This window comes from Halichoeres trimaculatus, unplaced genomic scaffold (assembly GCF_033239565.1).
Source record: "Halichoeres trimaculatus isolate MK-OKI-2021-1 unplaced genomic scaffold, fHalTri1.1 fHalTri1_scaffold_6, whole genome shotgun sequence".
NCBI lineage: Eukaryota > Metazoa > Chordata > Actinopteri > Labriformes > Labridae > Halichoeres > Halichoeres trimaculatus.
In genome coordinates this window covers 5988200-6007047 of record NW_027437184.1, presented here as the reverse complement: position 1 = coordinate 6007047, position 18848 = coordinate 5988200, and the positions used below count along the sequence as shown (strand labels likewise).

Sequence of the window (18848 nt, the reverse complement as noted above, 5' to 3'; positions counted from 1 at the left end):
GTTTTTTTTTAAGCTACAGAGGGTTTTAATTGATTGGTATGATTCTCAGGGTAGCTAAAAGTGAAACTAAATCTTTTACTTTCTTCTCTTTTTGTTTAATTTCATTATAAATCCATCATTTTCATCTCAGCCCATTCACAAAACAAACAGCGCCTCCTGCATTTTTAATGAGTGATTTTGCTCCTCATTTCTTGAAAGCAGAGCAGGGCGTGTCCAAATTAAAGGCCAAAGGAAGCCCTGTGTGCTATCTTTACACACACACACACACACACACACACACACATACACACATACACACACACACACACACATACACACACACACACACACACACACACACACACACACACACTCACACACAGCAGCAGCAGCGATGCCCCTGTCACCAGACAGGTGATGCATCAGAGAGCCATATGGGCTGAGAAGTCCTGCTGTGAGGAGGCGTGTAAGGGGACGTGGAGGTCAGACACTCGTGTTTTAAAGTGCCTGTTACGGCAGCGAACAGAGGGTCAGCAGACTGCTCAGATCCTTGAACTGAGAGTTTGCACCTCCATGGGACACAGGTGAGATAAGAGGAGGCTCAGTGTGAGCTCAGTGAAAGGAGGAGAGTTATCCAAGTAGGAGCTACAGTGATGTTTATGCAAACACTGCATCTTTATGCTTTCTAACAAAAATGAAAACCTTTTTGATTACAGCTTCCACTTCAGAGGGGACAGACAGTGTCGTTGTAATTACTCTCAGAGCTGGGACACTGAAACGTCAGTAGATTAAAAACATTCAGTTAGGAGTGATTGAGCAGCGTAATCTCCAGATCTGACTGACACGGTCCATTACTGGAGCTAGAAAAGTATTTCTTAGAATTACAAGTTCATGTGGTCAGGATGTATGACGGAGGCTGAATAGCTAAGGTTATCTTCTTGTGAAACTGTAAAACTAGCGTATCACTCTATGGAGAGAGTTTGGATTTTTTGCCACAGAAACAACAAGTGAAAGGAAAACTGAACACATCTGTTTATGATTTTCAACTGAAAAGCTGGACACTGAGTTCAGCTGCTGTGGGACTTGATTTTTAATAATGTCTGTCTCAGAAATAATGTCTGTTTAGTTTGGAGGACCCAGGGCCATCTTAGTGTTGCCGCTCAAAAATTGTGGAATGAGTCACCCCCACATAAGACAAGCCGCCTTACTGTCCTTTTTTTTAAAAAAATAAAGTCTTAAACCCATTTTTATTTATTGGCTTTTGACCAAGCTTGAGACTCTGCTCTTGTTTAAGTGTTTTATGGTTTGTTTTTATTTCATATTACTAGTTTTATTGTTCTTGAATTGTTTTTCAGGAAAATTAAACAGTTATTTTACCAACACCTTTTTTTATTGATTTGTTTTATTGCTTTTTTAAAATCTATTTATTTAGTTTTAAAATGTATTTATTTAGATTTAAAATTTATTTATTTAATTGAATGTAAAATTTATTTATTTTAAAAATGCATTTATTTACTTTTGAATTTAATAAATAACTTTTGAAACATATTTATTTATTTACTTTTAAATTTATTTATTTACTTTTAAATTTATTTATTTACTTTTAAATATTTTTCTTTCCTTTTAAAATTTGTTTATCTATTTTTAAAATGTATTTATTTAGTTTTAAAAATTATTTATCTATTTTTCAAATTCATTTATTTACTTTTAAATTTATTTATTTACTTTTAAATATTTTTCTTTCCTTTTAAAATTTGTTTATCTATTTTTAAAATGTATTTATTTAGTTTTAAAAATTATTTATCTATTTTTTAAATTTATTTATTTACTTTAAATTTATTTATCTATTTTTAAAATTCATTCAGTTACATAAAAATTATCTGTTATTTCTTTTTATTTATTTATTTATTTTTCATTTATTATTTATTATTCATATAATTTATTATTCATTTATGCCTGTACCATCTTTTTTGTACTACACTTTGTTTGAGCTGTGGTTGCTTTTAAAGTGCTTTATAAATAAAGTTGAGTTGAGTTGAGTTAGTGAGAATGAAGGCAGAAAGAGTGCAGTAAGACGATGTTAGGCAGGCTTTCTTGTAGACATAATAACATCTGTTTTTGACGCTACCAGAGAGGCAAAGATGTAGAAAACGGTGGAAGAACGTGTCTCTGAGGCTTCAAACCCACCTGATTATAGCAAACATGGAGTTGAAGTTCTTGCACTCCCTGCAGTGCAGAGCGATCTTGATAAAGTGTTTGATAGTCTTCATCCTCTTCAGCGTGTTGGGCTCCTTCAGGATCTCTGTAGCCACCCAGAAGGTCTCCTGGTTTATCACCTCCTCAAACTGTTTCAGGTTGCCTCCTGTTGTAGTCTGGTCTAGTTTAAAGAGGTCGTCCACATACCTGGAAGCAGAACAAAGGAGGAGGATTTGAGTACAAGGTTTTCTTTATTTAACACAATCGTCTTCTACGTTCAGAGCAGAAGTGAAACAGAGACATACTCTGTGGACTCGATGTTCCTGAAGAGCTCAAAGTCCCTCATGGAGAGCTGGGCAGCGACCTCCATGGTGCTGAGCTGCAGCAGAGAGATCTGGCTCTCCCTGAGGAGATCCTGGGCGTCCTCATCTGAACATAACGTCTCTGTCTCCATGTTGTTCTTCAGGTAATACCTGCAGGGGACAAGGTGAGAGGTTGGAGCGTTAGCATAAAGATACAGGAAGGGTGTCAGCTGTTGAAGGAATGTAGGGGTAAAAATAATCCTGACAGAAATGACAAAGTGTGCAGGACACGCAGGATGTAAAGGACTAAAAAAGTGATGTCATCTCAGTGGATAATTTGAGTATTTGGCACCACTCCTGCAGTTTCCTCAGATGCTTTAATAAAGGCAGCACAGGCAGGCAGGGGGGTGGACCAGATCCAGTTTTTCATCCAGCTGCTTCATGTTTAAAAAACCTCCAGAAGAATCTTTAAAATCCTCACATTTCATTTTTAAGGAGGAACATTTTCTGTCTCCAACTCAAGATAAGTTTGAGCTGAGGGGAAAAATTTCCTAATGGTGTTGATCGATTGCACCGACACGTCACCCTGGAGGAGAAGAGGACAGGACGGCCTCAGCAAAAAGAGGGGAAAAGGATGACAGGTGCATGAGTGAGAGGAGCAAAAAGGAGCCGTTTCTCTGCAGACCTGATCTCCAAGATTTTCCGGGAGAGCTCCCAGCAGCGTGATGTCTCTCTTACCTCGTTATATGCTGCTGTGTTTATAAATCTGAAAACACTTCCTCTCTAATGGAGCTGTAATGTGGTCATCTGGGCATGCAGCACCTCGGCGCCCTGCAGGCCAACAGCACTCACAGGCAAAGTGTTGGCACGGCCCTGACTCTGAACTGCCCTCTGTTCCTCCGTAGAGACGAGCAGCGAACGAGTGGAGACGTGAGGCGAGAAGCTGGAGTTTGAGCACACTCAGGATAAAACACACGTTGTGTTTCACACTCTGAAAGAAGTGTCAACTGTTCGAAGCACTTAAAAAACAGACTGAGAGACTCTCCATCAACCTGTGGACGCAACACGTCGGTAATATTTGAGGAGAGAAGAGGAGAGGAGAGGAGAGGAGAGAAGAGGATGAGAGATGAAAAATGAAGGATAAGAGAGGAGGGATAGACCAGAGTGATAAAAAGAAAGTGACAGAAACAAAGTCCAGTGGAGAACAGACCAAAAGAGAAGAGACAAAATCAGCTGATAAAATAGAACGAGATAAGAAACTGGTAAAGGAGGGAGGGTTAAAGGAAGGCAAGGAGAGAAGTGAAAAGGAAAGGGGTGGAGAGGAAAGATGGGCAAAGGAAGGATAAATGGAGAGAAGAGGAAGGAGAGAAGGCAAGAAAGTGAGAGGAGAGGAGAGGAGAGGAGAGGAGAGGAGAGGAGAGGAGAAGAAGGAAAATACGGAGAAGGATGGAAAGAAAAGAAGAGCAAAGCAAAAGAAGTGAAAGGGAAGGATAAGAGAAGGAAAAAGAGAGGAACAGTGTAGGGGAAAGAAGAAAAAACGAAACAGACAGTAAAATAATAGAAACAAAGAGAAGAAAAAGAGAGGATGAGAAAGAAAAAGAAAGAAAAGAATGAAAAAAACAAGGAAAGTGATGGAAACATAAAAGAGGAGGAAAGGACAATAAAGGAAAGGAAAGATGGGAAGAGAAAAGGAGGTGGAAGGGGAGTAAAAGAGAGGAGTGGGGAAGAATACTAGGAAAGAAAAAGAGAGGAGAGAAAGGAAAGGAAAGGAAAGGAAAGGAAAGATAAGGAAAGGAAAGGAAAGGAAAGGAAAGAAAAGGAAAGGAAAGGAAAAGAAATGGGAAAGTAAAAGAAATGGGAAAGGAAAAGAAAGGAAAGGAGAGGAGAAGAAAGGAAAGGAAAGAAAAAGTGAGAAAAGGAAAGGTAAGGAAGGAGGAAGGAAAGGAAAGGGGAGGAAAGGAAAAGAAAGGAAAGGAAAAGAAAGGAAAGGAAAAGAAATGGGAAAGTTAAAGAAAGGAAATGGGAAAGGAAAGGAAAGGAAATGGGAAAGGAAAGGAAATGAAAGGAAAGAAAGGAACGAAAGGGGAGGAAAGGAAAAGAAAGGAAATGAAAGGAAAGAGGATAAGAATAGAAAGGAAAGGAAAGTTGAGAAAAGGAGAAGTGAGGAGAAGTGGGGATGGAGAGGAGGAGGGGAAAGGGAGAGGAGAAGTAAAGTGAGGAAAGGAAGAGGTGAGGAGAGGAGAGGTGAGGAGAGGAGAGGAGAGGAGAGGAGAGGAGAGGAGAGGAGAGGAGAGGAGAGGAGAGGAGAGGAGAGGAGAGGAGAGGAGAGGAGAGGAGAGGGGAGGGGGGGCCTTGTTTGATGAACTAAGTGTTGCTAAATAGAGCTGAGCAAAAATAAGAACCTTCAACAAAGCCAATGTAAATGGCCATCAGTGGTTTGTGTGTGTGTGTGTGTGTGTGTGTGTGTGTGTGTGTGTGTGTATGTGTGTTTGTGTGTTAAGTATAGGATCTCTCCCTTAAGTTCTCGGGCTGTGAGTTCAATGCCTGCTCCTGGCTCTGCTTGTCTCCTGTTTCACCTGGTGTCAATCATCAGGTGCAGATGGAGGAAGAGGAGGAGGAAGAGGAGGAGGAGGAGGGACACAGGGAGAGAGATTTAAAGCTGAGACCTATCTGCAGACTTTGCTTATATCCAGTTTACACAACAGAAGGTTGTTAATATTTCAATACTGTCAGCAAACCCAAACTTACAAAGCTAAGTGTGTGTTTGTTTCATATCACGTTTAGTGGAAATGTTTGGACGTACGTAAAAGAAGAGCAATCTGCTCACACCTCTGCTGCTTAACCTCGCCTTCCTCTGAATACTCTCACCAGAGACTGCCAATTGTTTTCCACGCAGCTCAGTCATCCATCAAACACACAGGGAGGGTGTTACCCTGAGCGTCCTCGAGGAGAACAAGTGTGTGTGTGTGTATGTGTGTGTGAGACTCTTTTTTTCAGACTTTCTTCTTAAAGCTACATGTGAACAAAGTCTGTGAATATTATTTATATATGCATATCTACATATGTACAGTGCGTGACTTTGTATAAGTTCTTGACTGTATCTGTATCTCTGTGCGTGCCTGGGTGTGTGTGTGTGTGCATGTGAGTGTGTGTATGAATAATTCCAGACGTGCCATGATGTCTGCCGAGGCCTCCGCCCCTGACAGAGGATGAAATATTCATGTTAACCTAGTTGGGAGGGGACTGATGAGGGACCACAGGAGACCAGGAGAGGGGGCAAAATAATACAACTGTGAAAAAACGACGGCAGCGGCAGACTTTACGGCTGAAATCCAATTTTTCCTCCATGTCCTACTAACTTTCATCTTAAAAGGAGCACGTCTGGCAGCAGGAAGACGAGGACGGTGACACCGGCTGGGAGACATCTAACAAAACATGCTGGCACTGGTGTTATGGAGCAAAAGAGCCAGACACAACAACACAGAAAGCTGAATATTCATCACAGAATCTACTCGAGCGTCACATGTATCCTCAGATCGCTGTTGTTTTTGTTTATTAATGGGCCAAACTGACGCCTGAGCAGCAGAACTCCTGCTCTTTCTGAGGGTAGCACCATCTGATTTGTAATTCCTCTGAATCAGGACGGTGATGTTCAATCTGTCTCCACAGCAACAGGAGTCCTGCTGGTTTTCATTTGATCCATTTAATCAGGATCTAAACCGTACCTTCCATTCTAGGATGAAATAACTCAGACACCCAAAAAGTACAATGTGTGTGCCAGAGAAGAATCAAAGCTGCATCTCAGGAGAATAAAAGAAGGACTGATCATGACCAACTTTTTAAGAGCTGGGAGAAAATGCCATGTGGAATTTCTTCACTCGTAATGATGCAGTGTAGAGTTAAGCTACATACAATAGACAATATAGGGCAGGAGTCTGCAACCTTTACTTTCATTTGAGCCATTTCACCTCAGCTCACCCAGATTAAAGTCACTAGGGAGCCACAAAATCTGTTTTATCTTCACAAAAAAGACAAAAAATGAATAAAAGTATATACATAGTAAAAATCTGGTGAAAAAAGGAATTCTTATTGTTTATAATATACTTCATGTAACATGATATATATGTATTTTTTATTTTAAATAAATTTAAAAAAATATTTAAAAGAATTAAAGGTCATTTCATTAATTTCAGAAATTTGCAGATTTATTAAATTTTAATAAGTTTCAAAAATTGCAAAAAAAAAATTCAAAAATTGAAAACTTTTCAAAATCTTGAAAAAAAAATTGCAATTTTTATTCTAGATTTGAAAAAAATTTCAAAAAATGAAATTCAAAAATTGTGCAAATTTTTTCTTAAAAATTACAAATATCTTAAAAAACTGGAATTTATTAACCACGCAAAAAATTAGAAAATTTTCAAAAATTTGCAAATAAATCTCAAAAAACTGAAATTTAATCATTTTTTTATAATTCCTTAAATTTGGAAAAAATCCTAGAAATTTATAGCATTAATTGATTATCTTGCCCAACTCATGAATTTTGTATTTTGCTTAACAAAATTTTTAATTATGATCATTATTTTGTGTCAGTGTGTTTAATCATCAATACCCTCTGTAAGAAAATTAAAGTTCTTGGCTTCAGTATTTTTTAAAGCTTCAAAGAGCCACTGCAAAGTAGTCAAAGAACCAAATAAGGCTCCAGAGCCACAGGTTGAAGACCCTTGCTTTAGGTCTACAGAAAAACATACAGGAGTTGAAATAATTGCTTGAGTACTCAAGAAAAAAGAGTAAGTCATAAATTGCCACACAAATCACTCTGTCCCCAGCTGCTTCCTGCTCATATACTTCCTTAAATCAAGCTGGATCCTCGAGTTATTGTAGCTTCACGGCTCATTAGAGACACTATGATGTCTTCACGTTTGGGTGCAGTTTAAACTCCTCACCTGCCGTTGAGCTGAATCCGATCAGCCAGTTTGGAGAGCTGGTCAGGCAGGCGGCGCTGTTTGATGACTCCCTCTGGGCTGACCGACACCTCGCACAGAGAGTACGTCTCAGGTGCCGCGATGAGGCCGAACTCGTTGACAGTGTGGGCGACCACATCCTTGGCTGTAGTGTCCTTACTGATGATGATGTAGCAGCTTTGCTGGTCCGCTTTGAACACTCGAATCACCTGGTCTGGGATGTCTGTGAGCGGAGGAGAAAGAAGGAAAGAAAGAGTTGAGCTTTGAGTGACTCGTCGGGGTTAAATGAGGTAATGGTTGCAGCGCGGGATGTCGATACAGTAAGAAATGCCAATAATGCAATAAAGCTAAATGTAGAGAAGTCTATCTGAAAGCACTTTGCAATTTACAGTATTTATCTTCAGCTGTGTATGGATAATGAGATCGTTATGAAACATTATGTTACCAAGGCTGCTCCAGGAGTGACAGGAATACTTTAAGTGAAGGGTTTTTATTGTTCATACACATAACTTGAGACTTTCATGTGAAAAGAATTATGTCTACGACTCTGTGAAGCTCTGCTGAGCCTAAACATCACTGGGTTGAAACCAGGGGAGCCAAACATAACGGTTTGTGGTGTTCCAGTATTTTCCTTTTTTCTCAAAATCAGATATTTACTGTTACATAGCATTAATATAAATAAAAAATCATTGGTGATATAAATACAAATAAATATTGTTATTTTAGATTTTACAGACGAATATAATCAGAAAGAAAAATCACACATCACTCCCTGCTACAACATGTGCCTGACGTAAACCTGCCTCACCCACCTATACATCTATATATAAAATAAATCAATAAAATGGTGAAAATTATAATTAAAAAAAAAGGTAAAAATGGAATAAATAATCTAAGTATGAAAAAAAAAATTTGAAGGCATAACTTAAAATTAAATAATAATAATAAACAAAAGAGAATAAATAATAATTATAAAAATATTAATTCTAAATAAATACCAATAAAAATATAAAGAATAATAAAACAATAATAAAATTGTAAATAATAATTAAAAAATAAAAAATGTAAATAAATAATAATAAAATTGTAAATAATAATAAAAAATAAAAATGTAAATAAATAATAATAAAACATAAATAATAATTAAATGTAAATAATAATACATGTAAATACTAATTTAAAAATAATAAAAATGTAAATAATCTAAAAATAATAAAAAATTAATAATAGTTAAATTATAATTAAAAATATAAATAATAAATAAATAAAATGACATCAAAAAAATGAAAGAAAATCCTAAAAGCTGTTGTTCCAGCATTTTCATATTGTAAACTGGATTCAATGACTCCATCTGCTTTTGGTATTCAGCCTGGTTGTGACAGAAACTTTCAGTTGAAGGACAAAAGAATATACCTAAGCTCTGCTTTAATGTGCTCTGCATCAGGATGGATCCCGTCAATGTATGAGAACATGTGAACACATGACATGTTCAAGGACATCACAGGTGATCCATCATTCATTTCCAACAAACACAGCACACTTCAAGCTGCAAGGACACGTGTATGAGGAGCAGCATGGTAATGGTAAAAGCAACAGGGACCACATGCTGAACATGCAAGATGTGTTTGGGATAGGTGGTTGAATGCTTGGCCTTGTTGTCATGACGATCTGATATTTTGGAAACTATTGTGACAAGTCATGAACATAAACTGGATCCAAAAGGTAAATATAATCCTTATTTTTCATTGTAAAACATCAATAAAGAGCAGCTTATTGTTGGTACAGCCCGTGTTGGAGCAGCTGCACGCCACACACTCTGAGATGTGTGTTAAATAATGGAAGTCTCCCCCCCTGAGTGAGATGCCGCATTAGAGATCCCGTGTTTGAGTAAGAGAAGAGGCTACGGCCCATTAGCCACACGCAGCCGGAGAGTCCCATCATTCTTAAAATGGAGAGAGATCACGAACGATGGAGAAAGGTTTGTTTGGCTGATGACTTTGTTCAAGGCTGATACAAATACACACAAAGGCAGACATTTTTCCTCCTGTGTACCAAGAAAAGAAGGGATAAAGTTATTCCCAGCGCCCAGATTTCTTATCCTACTGCAGCTACCACAGTCCGGTCATATGCATGTGTTGGTGTGTCTTTGTCTTTATATTTTAAGATATTTCCTGTTTTTGAGATTTTGAGTTTGCTTTTTTTTAAAACCCAACCATGTAGAAACACTGACTGATGATGATGATAATGTCAACAGACTCTATCAGGAGCCATATTTCCCAAAAATGTAGCTTACATATGAGTCAGTTTTTAGGATTTATTGAGAGGATCTGACATCTTAACTTTTTTCCAACCCAGCTTATAAACAAAGACTAAAATAAATGAATAAAATTGACAAAAAAAAAAGAAAAAAGAAAGAAAACTTTTTTTTTTGCTTGTTTTTAAACAAACAAAAAAAAAAATCACAATTTAAAATTGTTCAACAAAAAACCTTGATACCATGATACAACAATTTTTTCACCCACCCCTAATAAAAAGCTAGAGGCAAAGCCAATAACTGGATTCCAAAAGTAAATTCCTAGTTTTCTTTCAATTTACATATTTTCTCTTTTATTGTCTTTGATTTTTTTGCACCCAAAAATCTTTGAATGCATTAAAAAAACAACTTTCTTAACTTCATCCTCACGTTGAACGTTAACATCCAGAAGAGTTTTTGCTTTGTATCAAAGATGAATCTTAATATTTTTCTTTCAACAGTGAATGCCAGGATAGGCAAACTGTCAAGAAAAGTTTTTCCCACAAGGAAATTTTTGTCATTCGCTCCAGATTTTGGGAGATCAGTGGATCAAATGCCCTCACGAAATAATTGGATGGTCAAACTGCCTTTCAACAAATCCAGCCCCTGCTTCTACACTGTAAACCCAGACTTTATAATACACTTAGATTATTTAAGTTTGATTTCATTTCTTTAAAATGCTAAGTATATTCTACTTGCAGACAAAGCTGAATGTGTGAATCTAAGTTAAATGCCCTTGAAATACTAAGTTTTTGTCACAACCACGCCTGTTTATCTCCTCTGGAGCACCATTTGAAATTTTAGGTTGCAGGTAAAGAAAACACTGTTGTCTCATCATCATGAGTGTCGGTGGTAACTGTCATAAATATAAAAGTTTAAAATCTAAAAACTTGCAGGGATTTGTAAAGCAGGACATTTTTTATTGTCTTATTATTTTTATTATATATTTTATTTTTTGTATTAATTGTTTTAGTTATTGTTAAAAGTTTAAACTTCTATAACAAAACAGAATAAAACTGTCATTTTTGTATTTGCTTTTTTTTTTTTTTTTGAATTTTCTACTGCAACAATAATCATAAACATTTTGAAAATATTGGGTTGACTTATAATTTAATTATTTAATTTCATTTAAATCAACTTTTAATTTAGAGCCATGGGCTTAAATTTTAAGTTTAATAATTATGCAAAGTAATTGCCTTTAAAAAAGAATCTAAATTAAATGAACTTGGCATTTAGTTTATTCTTATCAAAAACTTCAGTTAAATTCACTCAAGTTTTCCTAATACATTCCTTTTTTTTTTTTTAAGGGTCACCTGTTTCCTCAACATTTTTAAGTAAACTCAACTCATACAGGCTTACAGTGTCCTTTCAATGAGCATGAGAAGAGACTTCCAGATTAGACCTCAGATTAGAGGAACAGGGAGAGAAAGGTTGTCGGTTTTGCTATAGTTCGTTGGAGGGTGGGCAGGCGTGGGTGAAGAGCTGAGTTCATTCAGTCTGAAACTTTTCTAATCTAGCTTTGATTTTCTGAACAACACAAGCTTAACAGTCTCTGCATTGTAACACATTGTTATATAATGTTGGTGGCTGATCTTAGCGACCTCTCTATGGACCGTAAACTTATCGATTTAAATCACATGACAAATGCACTTTAAATGTCACTCGAATGATGAACGAGCTTCACGCCGTAGAAGGTGGGAAACATGCAGGAACATTGATTCTTATACTTTAAATTCACAGCACTTGCATCAGAAGTGTTTGGCTCACTCTGTGTTTCCTGTGTTGCAGCAGCAGCAGCGGAGCTCCTCTCCGTCTCCGTGTGGTGAGGCTGGCCTGAGTGGAAGCTAAACGCTCTGTGTCTCATTAGCTGTGATTTGTGATTAAAGTGTGGGAAGCTCTCTGCCTAATAGCTGGCTATCATACCCCGGGGGGATTAATCATATTTAATCCACTGGACGAGCTGCGACCTTACCTGCTCTGCTCGCAGGAGGACAATCGCCGCCCATCCAGCCAAACACGCAATCAATTATCACCTTTGATAAGGTATCATTCATTTTCATCAGGAGGGTTTACTCATGGACTGGAGCCAAACAGGTTCCCACACAGAGAAAGAAGTGTATGGTTTTTGCAAACACAGCACTAAGTGGTGCTACATACAACCCACAAGCCACTCTCCTCCTCCTCCTCTTCCTCCTGCTCCTTTCTGCTGTTTGCCAAAGCTTTCCTCTTTCACTCCATCATACAGTTGGAGGACATAAATCTCATGTGAAAGCATACAGAGCAGAGAGGGCAGGAGGTGCTGAGAAGCGAGTGGAGTAGAAAAGCTGAGGTTAAACAAAGGACTCTCATAAGTAAACAATGAGAAAAAAGGCTCCTAATGTTCTTGTTGGAGGGATGTTTTATCTCCTCGCTTCTTTTATTATCAACAATCCCTCTGAAAATGATGAAAACCAACAATAAATCAACACTCCTAAATGCCTTATCCTTTCTTGAGCTGAATTATTTCACTCATCTTTGTACTTTTTATTCTTAAAACTCTTCAAATCAATAATAGAGTCATATGTTTCTGTCTGTATCAGTTGCCAGAGGGGCTTACGTGATTGACAGCAGCCTGCAGGCTTAACTCTGGTGCCCACAGCAGGGGAATAGAAACAAAGTAAAAGAATTTGTGCTGTTACATACAAGCCATGGGCAGGAAATATATATTGTGAGCTCTATTGAAGAGTAAAATGGACCAGAGCAATTTTTACCAGGCCTGAGGTGACGTGCAGGTACATGATGCTAAATGAGTCTCAGGCTGACAAACTGATGGCAGCTGCTTTTCTCTCCCAGCACTGTAAACCTGGATAAGTTAAGTTTACTTAAAAAAATATTATAAACCATAAAAGTACTGCGCATGCGCAGTACTCTCTGGATAGCTGACTCCTTTCTTTGAGGGGCAAGCGTAAACAAAGTCTTCGTCAGTTCAGAGGTAATTTACATCTGTGTCTGGAGTGACCTAAATTTTGGATCTAAATATCTCCCGAAGCACTGCTTGGATCAGGAAAACCTTCTGAGTGAGTATTTTGTTCTACCTCATTCTATAAACAATGTAAAAACTGAATAAACCGAACTTATCCTTTAACCCAACATCTTAAGTAGTTATGATTATTTTGGAAAATCGTTCTACTAAATGTCTCTAATCAAGTAAACCGGATGCTTATTTGTTACAACTTAAAACATTAAGTAATGTTAAAAAATGTTGCATATCACTGTAAAACACAAGTTGACCTTACTGAAAACTAAAAGATGTGATATCAATAAATTTGCATTATGAATTAAGTAAATGTGACAATAAGAAATTGAAGCAGATTGGAAAAACTAAATTAATTAACATTTTGGAGTACAGCTGAGTCTCATATTCACAGCGTTCCCTCCTCACTTGTGGTTACAACAAAAATCATGAGTTCATGAGTTAGTGTGGTACCTATTGACTTTTGCAGTGTGCGCTAATGGTTAATGTAATAATACATGAAATTTTTGACTGGACTATCATACTATTTAGGCTAATTTTGAAAAATAAAACATTATATATTTATTTATCTTTGACAAAGTCAGTCCACACCACATAGAGCATGGACGTGCTGTGAAGCACATACAAATAGTCTATGTCATGTGGAGCACAGACAACTTGTGTCACTGCTGTATTTTTATTAATTAATGTTAAAAAATGTTGCAAATCACTGTAAAACACTTGACCTTACTGAAAACTGAAAAAAGTGATATCAATAAATTTGCCTTTTGTATTAAGTATATGTAATAACAAAATTGAAGCAGATCGGAACAACTGTATCCCCTCCTCACTCACGGTTACAAAACACAGTCACACACTGATGATTTTAAGTTGTGCTTCCTTGAACAGTAACAAAAGTTAAATCTACTCAGGAATAATCAGTTTTAACACTGAATTTACTCAAAAGACATTTGAATAAATTTAATTTACTAACAAATTTTAAGTTTTAACAGCTTAATCCAGTTGAGTAATTTGAACTTTGGGGATTACAGTGAAGTGAATGCTTGTTACACTGCTTTTATAACAAGATAAAGTGAAGGGGAAGTTGAAAAGTAAATAGGGATGAACAAATTACTGATGATGCAGATGAAAACATGTTTTTAAAAAAAATCATGAATTAAAGAAAAAATGGAGGTTGAACTCATGAGGTATGTCTACAGAGGCACAATTAAAGAGTGTCTTAAGGGTTTGAATACTTACAGTAAAGTCCCAGAGCTTGGCAGGCAGTGAAGAGAAAGAGAAAAGACAGTGAGTGTAACAGACAGAGAAAAAGCGTGGGAGGAGCACACAGAGTAATAGTGGTTGGAAACATCATGACAGAGAAGAAAAAGGAGGGAAGACCAGCGGAGTTTCTGCTGTAGTCGTAATCTGTTCATGTGAAACCAGAGGGGCTGAGAATGACTCATCATGTCGACAGAGAAACATCTGTTTGAAATCACTGCAAGAGAGTCGCAAGAGAGGAGAAGACGAGTGGATGGGCCGCGGTGGAAAGAGACGACATGGGAACATCGCTTCGTTTGAAGACACAAGGACATTTCAGCGCTAACCCTGTGGACTAAAAATAACACAGCTCTGACCTCGATGCTCCTTAAGTGTTTCAGCTTTGGATGTTGGCAGAGCAGACTTAATATTCAGTGAACACCTGCTATAAGCTGGTATATTTACGCAACAGTTATTCATAAATTCAATATTTAGTGAATGATTCGCCAGTAAAATGTTGGGATCCAAGAGCTTCCAAGAGAAAATCTTTTATAATTCAGTCTAAAAGTCAACATAAATGACTCGAAACTGGCTTCACAGTCTGGACTTGGTACCAGGAAACAGTGGAAGACATTAACTCACAGATAATACATTCATAGTCCCAGACGACGAAGAAGTTTATGTAAAGTGGCGCATTTAGGACGCTGATTTTTGCTTGTTTGTGTTTTACATTTGTTCCAGTTTCTAAAAATTCCCTTTTGTTCCACGAGGAGATATTTTTAACCTGTGTGGAAACGATACGTTGCTATAATAGAGCTTGAGCAGCTCCGTATTTTCCTGGATTTTTTGTTATTTTATGAGGCTTTACATGTATCATTATTTTTAGGTAGATATTTTGATTTTTATAACTTTGTTTTTGACAAGTTTAAAAAAAAATGAAGTGAAATTAACTCAATTTAACCAAGCTAACAAAATCTAACTTTTGTTTACCTGAGACTAAAATCATTTGAAACATTCACTATTTTTATCTGAACTTGTCTTTACAGAGATGATGAAAAGAAGAAAGAGCTCTTGGTGGCGCTGTAGGAGCCATAACTCTGTGTGTTTATGTGCGATGTGTTGGTGAGTGCTGTATTGAAGTGATTGATGTGTGTGCGCTCTGCTGGCACTTGAGTGGTGGGCATGTCACTGTAAGTGTGTCTCACTAGTTACAGGTAATCCCCCTCACCTGTAGCCTGTTGGTTTGCGAACAAGGGAGGGTGAGTGTTGCGCTACACTGCACCACATTAGTTTTGCTGTTCTGTGCTGTATCTTATAATCTGGTTGAAGCATCTGCTGGATTTGTGCGTTGTTAGGAATAAAGGCAGAAACAAGCATCAGAGGTGGATGTGCGTTTGTGTGAGTGTGTGTCACAGGTAAACTCCCATTAGCTTAGCTTTCCGCAGCGTGTCTGGGATTTTTATTTTGGTCAGACCGCCAGTCAGCCGCAACATGCACCATGAAAACAACCTGCCATCTAAAAACTATAAAAAAATAACCAAGAGTGATCCAAAGCAGGGCTGCAACTGGGTGGGAAATTTCCAGTAAATTTCTATTGGAGTTTTTGATTGGGAATATTATAAATTATTATCCTTTAGTTGTCGTCAACTTAAAAAAAAAATTCAAAAAATTCCCAGAAATTTAGGCTTTTTTTTCTTTTTAATTATTTTATTGTATCAACTTTAGTGAGGTTTTCAAAAATGATCTTCAGTGAAAGATTGTGGTTGATTACAATTTTTTTTTTTTTTTTTTTTTTTTAGTTATTTTTAGGGCTTTTATGCCTTTAACTAGATCATTGAGAGGAAAGTGGAGAGAGCAGGAAATAGGGCAAGAGTGCGCTCCAACTGAAGCAAATTCAACTGTGTAACCATCACCATCAATCACTACTGTTCTCGTCTACAGCATTTCCACAGAGACCACAATTCTGGATTTGGACTCTCAAAGTCCTGTAAGAGTTGGTTTTGATGACAGTGCTATTAAGGGTTATATAATTAATGGTACGGTTTAACTTTAAGTAACAGACACATTTAAGTTAAAGTCATCAAATGTGTTTAATTCTAATTTAGAGGCCAGATGTGACAATTTTTTATGCCTATATTCATGAAAGTTAGGGAAAATTCCCCCGAAAAAATCATTTATCATTTAAAAATATTATAGTTTGCATGCATGTCTGCTTGTATTATACTTATTCATGTATAAGACCAGGCCAATGCAGATTAATTAAATTCCCCCAAATTTCCACAAAAAGTTTCCAAGTTAGAAAATTCCAACCCTGATCCAAAGTCTTTAAAGTTTCTCAAAGCGTTGGTAAAACTCTCGTCGATGGTGATGCATCAGCCTCTGATCACCGATGTAATTACAGGTGGGACTTTGGAGGTCTGTGGACCCTGTGGAGCGTCTGGACTGGAGCTCTCTTTGGTTTGAGCGGGCTGTGTAATCCAACGGGAGGCCAGAGGAGTAAAGGAAACTTGATCTAATGGCAGATGATTAATGAGGCCCGCTGGGTGTGTGTGTGTTTCTGATACAACACAACCCATGTGATGTATGGGTCTACAAACGACATGCAGGTGTGTGAGCGTCTGTGTGTGTGTGTAGCTCACTGATGAATGACCAGTGGAATAAATCAAGACCATATTCCCTCCTCTGTCTCTCTTTCACCTTTCCACTTTCTCCCTCCTGTTTCCTCCTCTCTCCATATGTCATTCTCTCCTGCGCACAAACACACAAATCACACACCAGGAGCACACACACTCTGAGTTTAAATAACCGTGGGTGCAGGAACCTGTGTGACAGGAAGGAAATAAATACGTTTTAGAGTCCAGGAGGTTAATTTTTGTCAGATGGGACACAATTCTGCAACAGCTCGATGGCACTTCAAAAAGAAAGACTCCTGGCTGTGTGTGTAAGTGTGGTTTTGTTTGCTTTGAGTGAGCCAACATGTGTTTCTTTGTCAGAGTAAGTGAAGATGAGTGTTGTCGAGGAGTCTGAAGAGAAGATAAAAGACAGAAACTGAGAGTTTGTTTTCCTGACACGACGACGCTTCACTTCTCAAACGTTTGCTTTTCTTCTGTGATTATGTTTCAGTGAAAGGTTTCCTGCGTCTCTGAGCATCTGAGTCCTTCACTTCACTCGTGGCTTTCGCTGCTCAATGAGGATGAGGTCTCAAGTCGAGTGTGACAAACAGCTTCAGGAAAGAAGCAATAGACTGTTTGACACACCTGGAATAAGTCCATGAAGGTCAGGGACGTAATGAAACCTTTTCTTTCCTCACACACGAAGGAACAAAAGGTGTTTGGTAAAAAAATATGAAAAACAAAACCTTTTTCAATGCTTCTCGGAGTTTTTAATGTGAAGTGCTTTGGTTTGTTTCTATTATGGAAAAAAAATAAAACGTGCTAAATGCATCAAATAAGTTTGTCAACTCTAAAATAGGAGCAGTAAACTTCAAATGATGGCCAAAACTACTGTAAGAAAAGTTGATGATGTGAAACAAAATACTGTAAAAACATCGGTTTGGATTATATTCTTGTTAATTTTAAAGTGGCTGTGAGGAGTTTGAAAGTGATCTTGAAAAAGTTTCCTTTCTTGATATTTGCCTGATCATAATCCACCCTTTAAAATGAGATTATCAGTGCCAATACTGCAGGTTACAGGTTATTTTAAATTGCTACTTCTTAGCTTCCCGATCGGGTCGAGCAGGACCGGATTGATTTACGGCATGTCTAGGTTTCTATGACAACACCACACCAGCTGATGAAGTTTAGTAGTGAGAAGAGAGATCTGTGTTTTTCTCTGCTGAAAACGGTTTCTGTGATTAATTTTGTAGTGATGGTGGACACTAGAGCCTAACTGTCAGACAGAAAAAGGACAGACGAGCAGAAGAAAGAGAAACAGGAGAGAGATAGAGCACAAGCTAAAGGCTAAAAGCTGTGTTGTGCTTTACAAGCGAACATAGGGGGAACGTGATGCCGTTGGTGTCTATTCCCAAACTGCAGGGGGCGGTGTATCACAAACGTACATCTCCCATTTTATTTATTTAATCTTTCTTTAACCAGGAAGGTCCCATTGAGATTAAGAACCTCTTATTCAAGGGAGTCCTGGCCAAGAGGCAGCAAAGTTACACTGTAAAGTTATGGCGATTTACAATCAAAATTAATATTACGAAAAACAGGTACAATTTGAGGAGGCTGTCTCAAGTGCGCTCAGTCTGGATTTATATGCATTTATAGAAACAAGATCAGTTAATTTCCAGTCCTTTTGCAACATGTTCCATGCAGAAGGAGCAGAGTATACAAATGCCCTTTTACCCTGTTCTGTGCGGGCAAATGGAACTGAAAGCAAGAAGTGGTCGTTTGAGTGCAAACCATAGGAGTCAACACATCTCTGAGCGATCAGGTTGCAAATGTAGGAAGGCAGTAGTCAAAGGATGGCCTTATAAATGAAAGTGTACCAATTTCCCAGCCTCCTGGTGGACAAAGAAGGCCATCCCACTTGAGAATACAAAGGAGAACTAAACAAGAGTCAAAAAAGTTTGCTATTGTTTACATCATATCTGTCCTGGAGATTTCTCCAGGTTCTTAGTTCTTAAGTTAAAAATGCACAAAGAAAAAAAGAAGCCATAGATCATTGTTCGAGTCGTCATGTGTCGTTACCTGCAGGGTTGGAGAAGTCGAGGACGCTGGTGGCCGGCTGCAGCAGGTCGGGGCTGCTGGACGACAAGTTCCCAGGAATGGGCATGATGGCGACGCTGTGACGACACTGCTTGGTCCCCACGATGCTGTCATCCTGAGACTGACCCATGCCGCCATCGCTGAAGAGGGAAGCAG

The 18848-nt window shown here is 37.9% G+C and overlaps 1 protein-coding gene across 5 annotated transcripts in view; it reads right to left on the bottom strand.

Moving 5' to 3' along the window:
* Positions 1–18848, bottom strand: part of rapgef6 (Rap guanine nucleotide exchange factor (GEF) 6) — a 228330-nt gene that overhangs the window by 22950 nt on the left and 186532 nt on the right. For 3 of the 5 annotated variants that reach the window (XM_074672523.1, XM_074672526.1, XM_074672527.1), the window contains 5 exons: positions 18675–18832; positions 13984–13998; positions 7421–7661; positions 2481–2648; positions 2167–2382 (listed from right to left, as the gene is read on the bottom strand). In XM_074672523.1, the coding sequence (XP_074528624.1) occupies positions 2167–2382; positions 2481–2648; positions 7421–7661; positions 13984–13998; positions 18675–18832 (798 nt within the window). The remainder of the gene's footprint in view (positions 1–2166; positions 2383–2480; positions 2649–7420; positions 7662–13983; positions 13999–18674; positions 18833–18848) is intronic. The other 2 variants (XM_074672524.1, XM_074672525.1) reach the window with 1 other exon arrangement.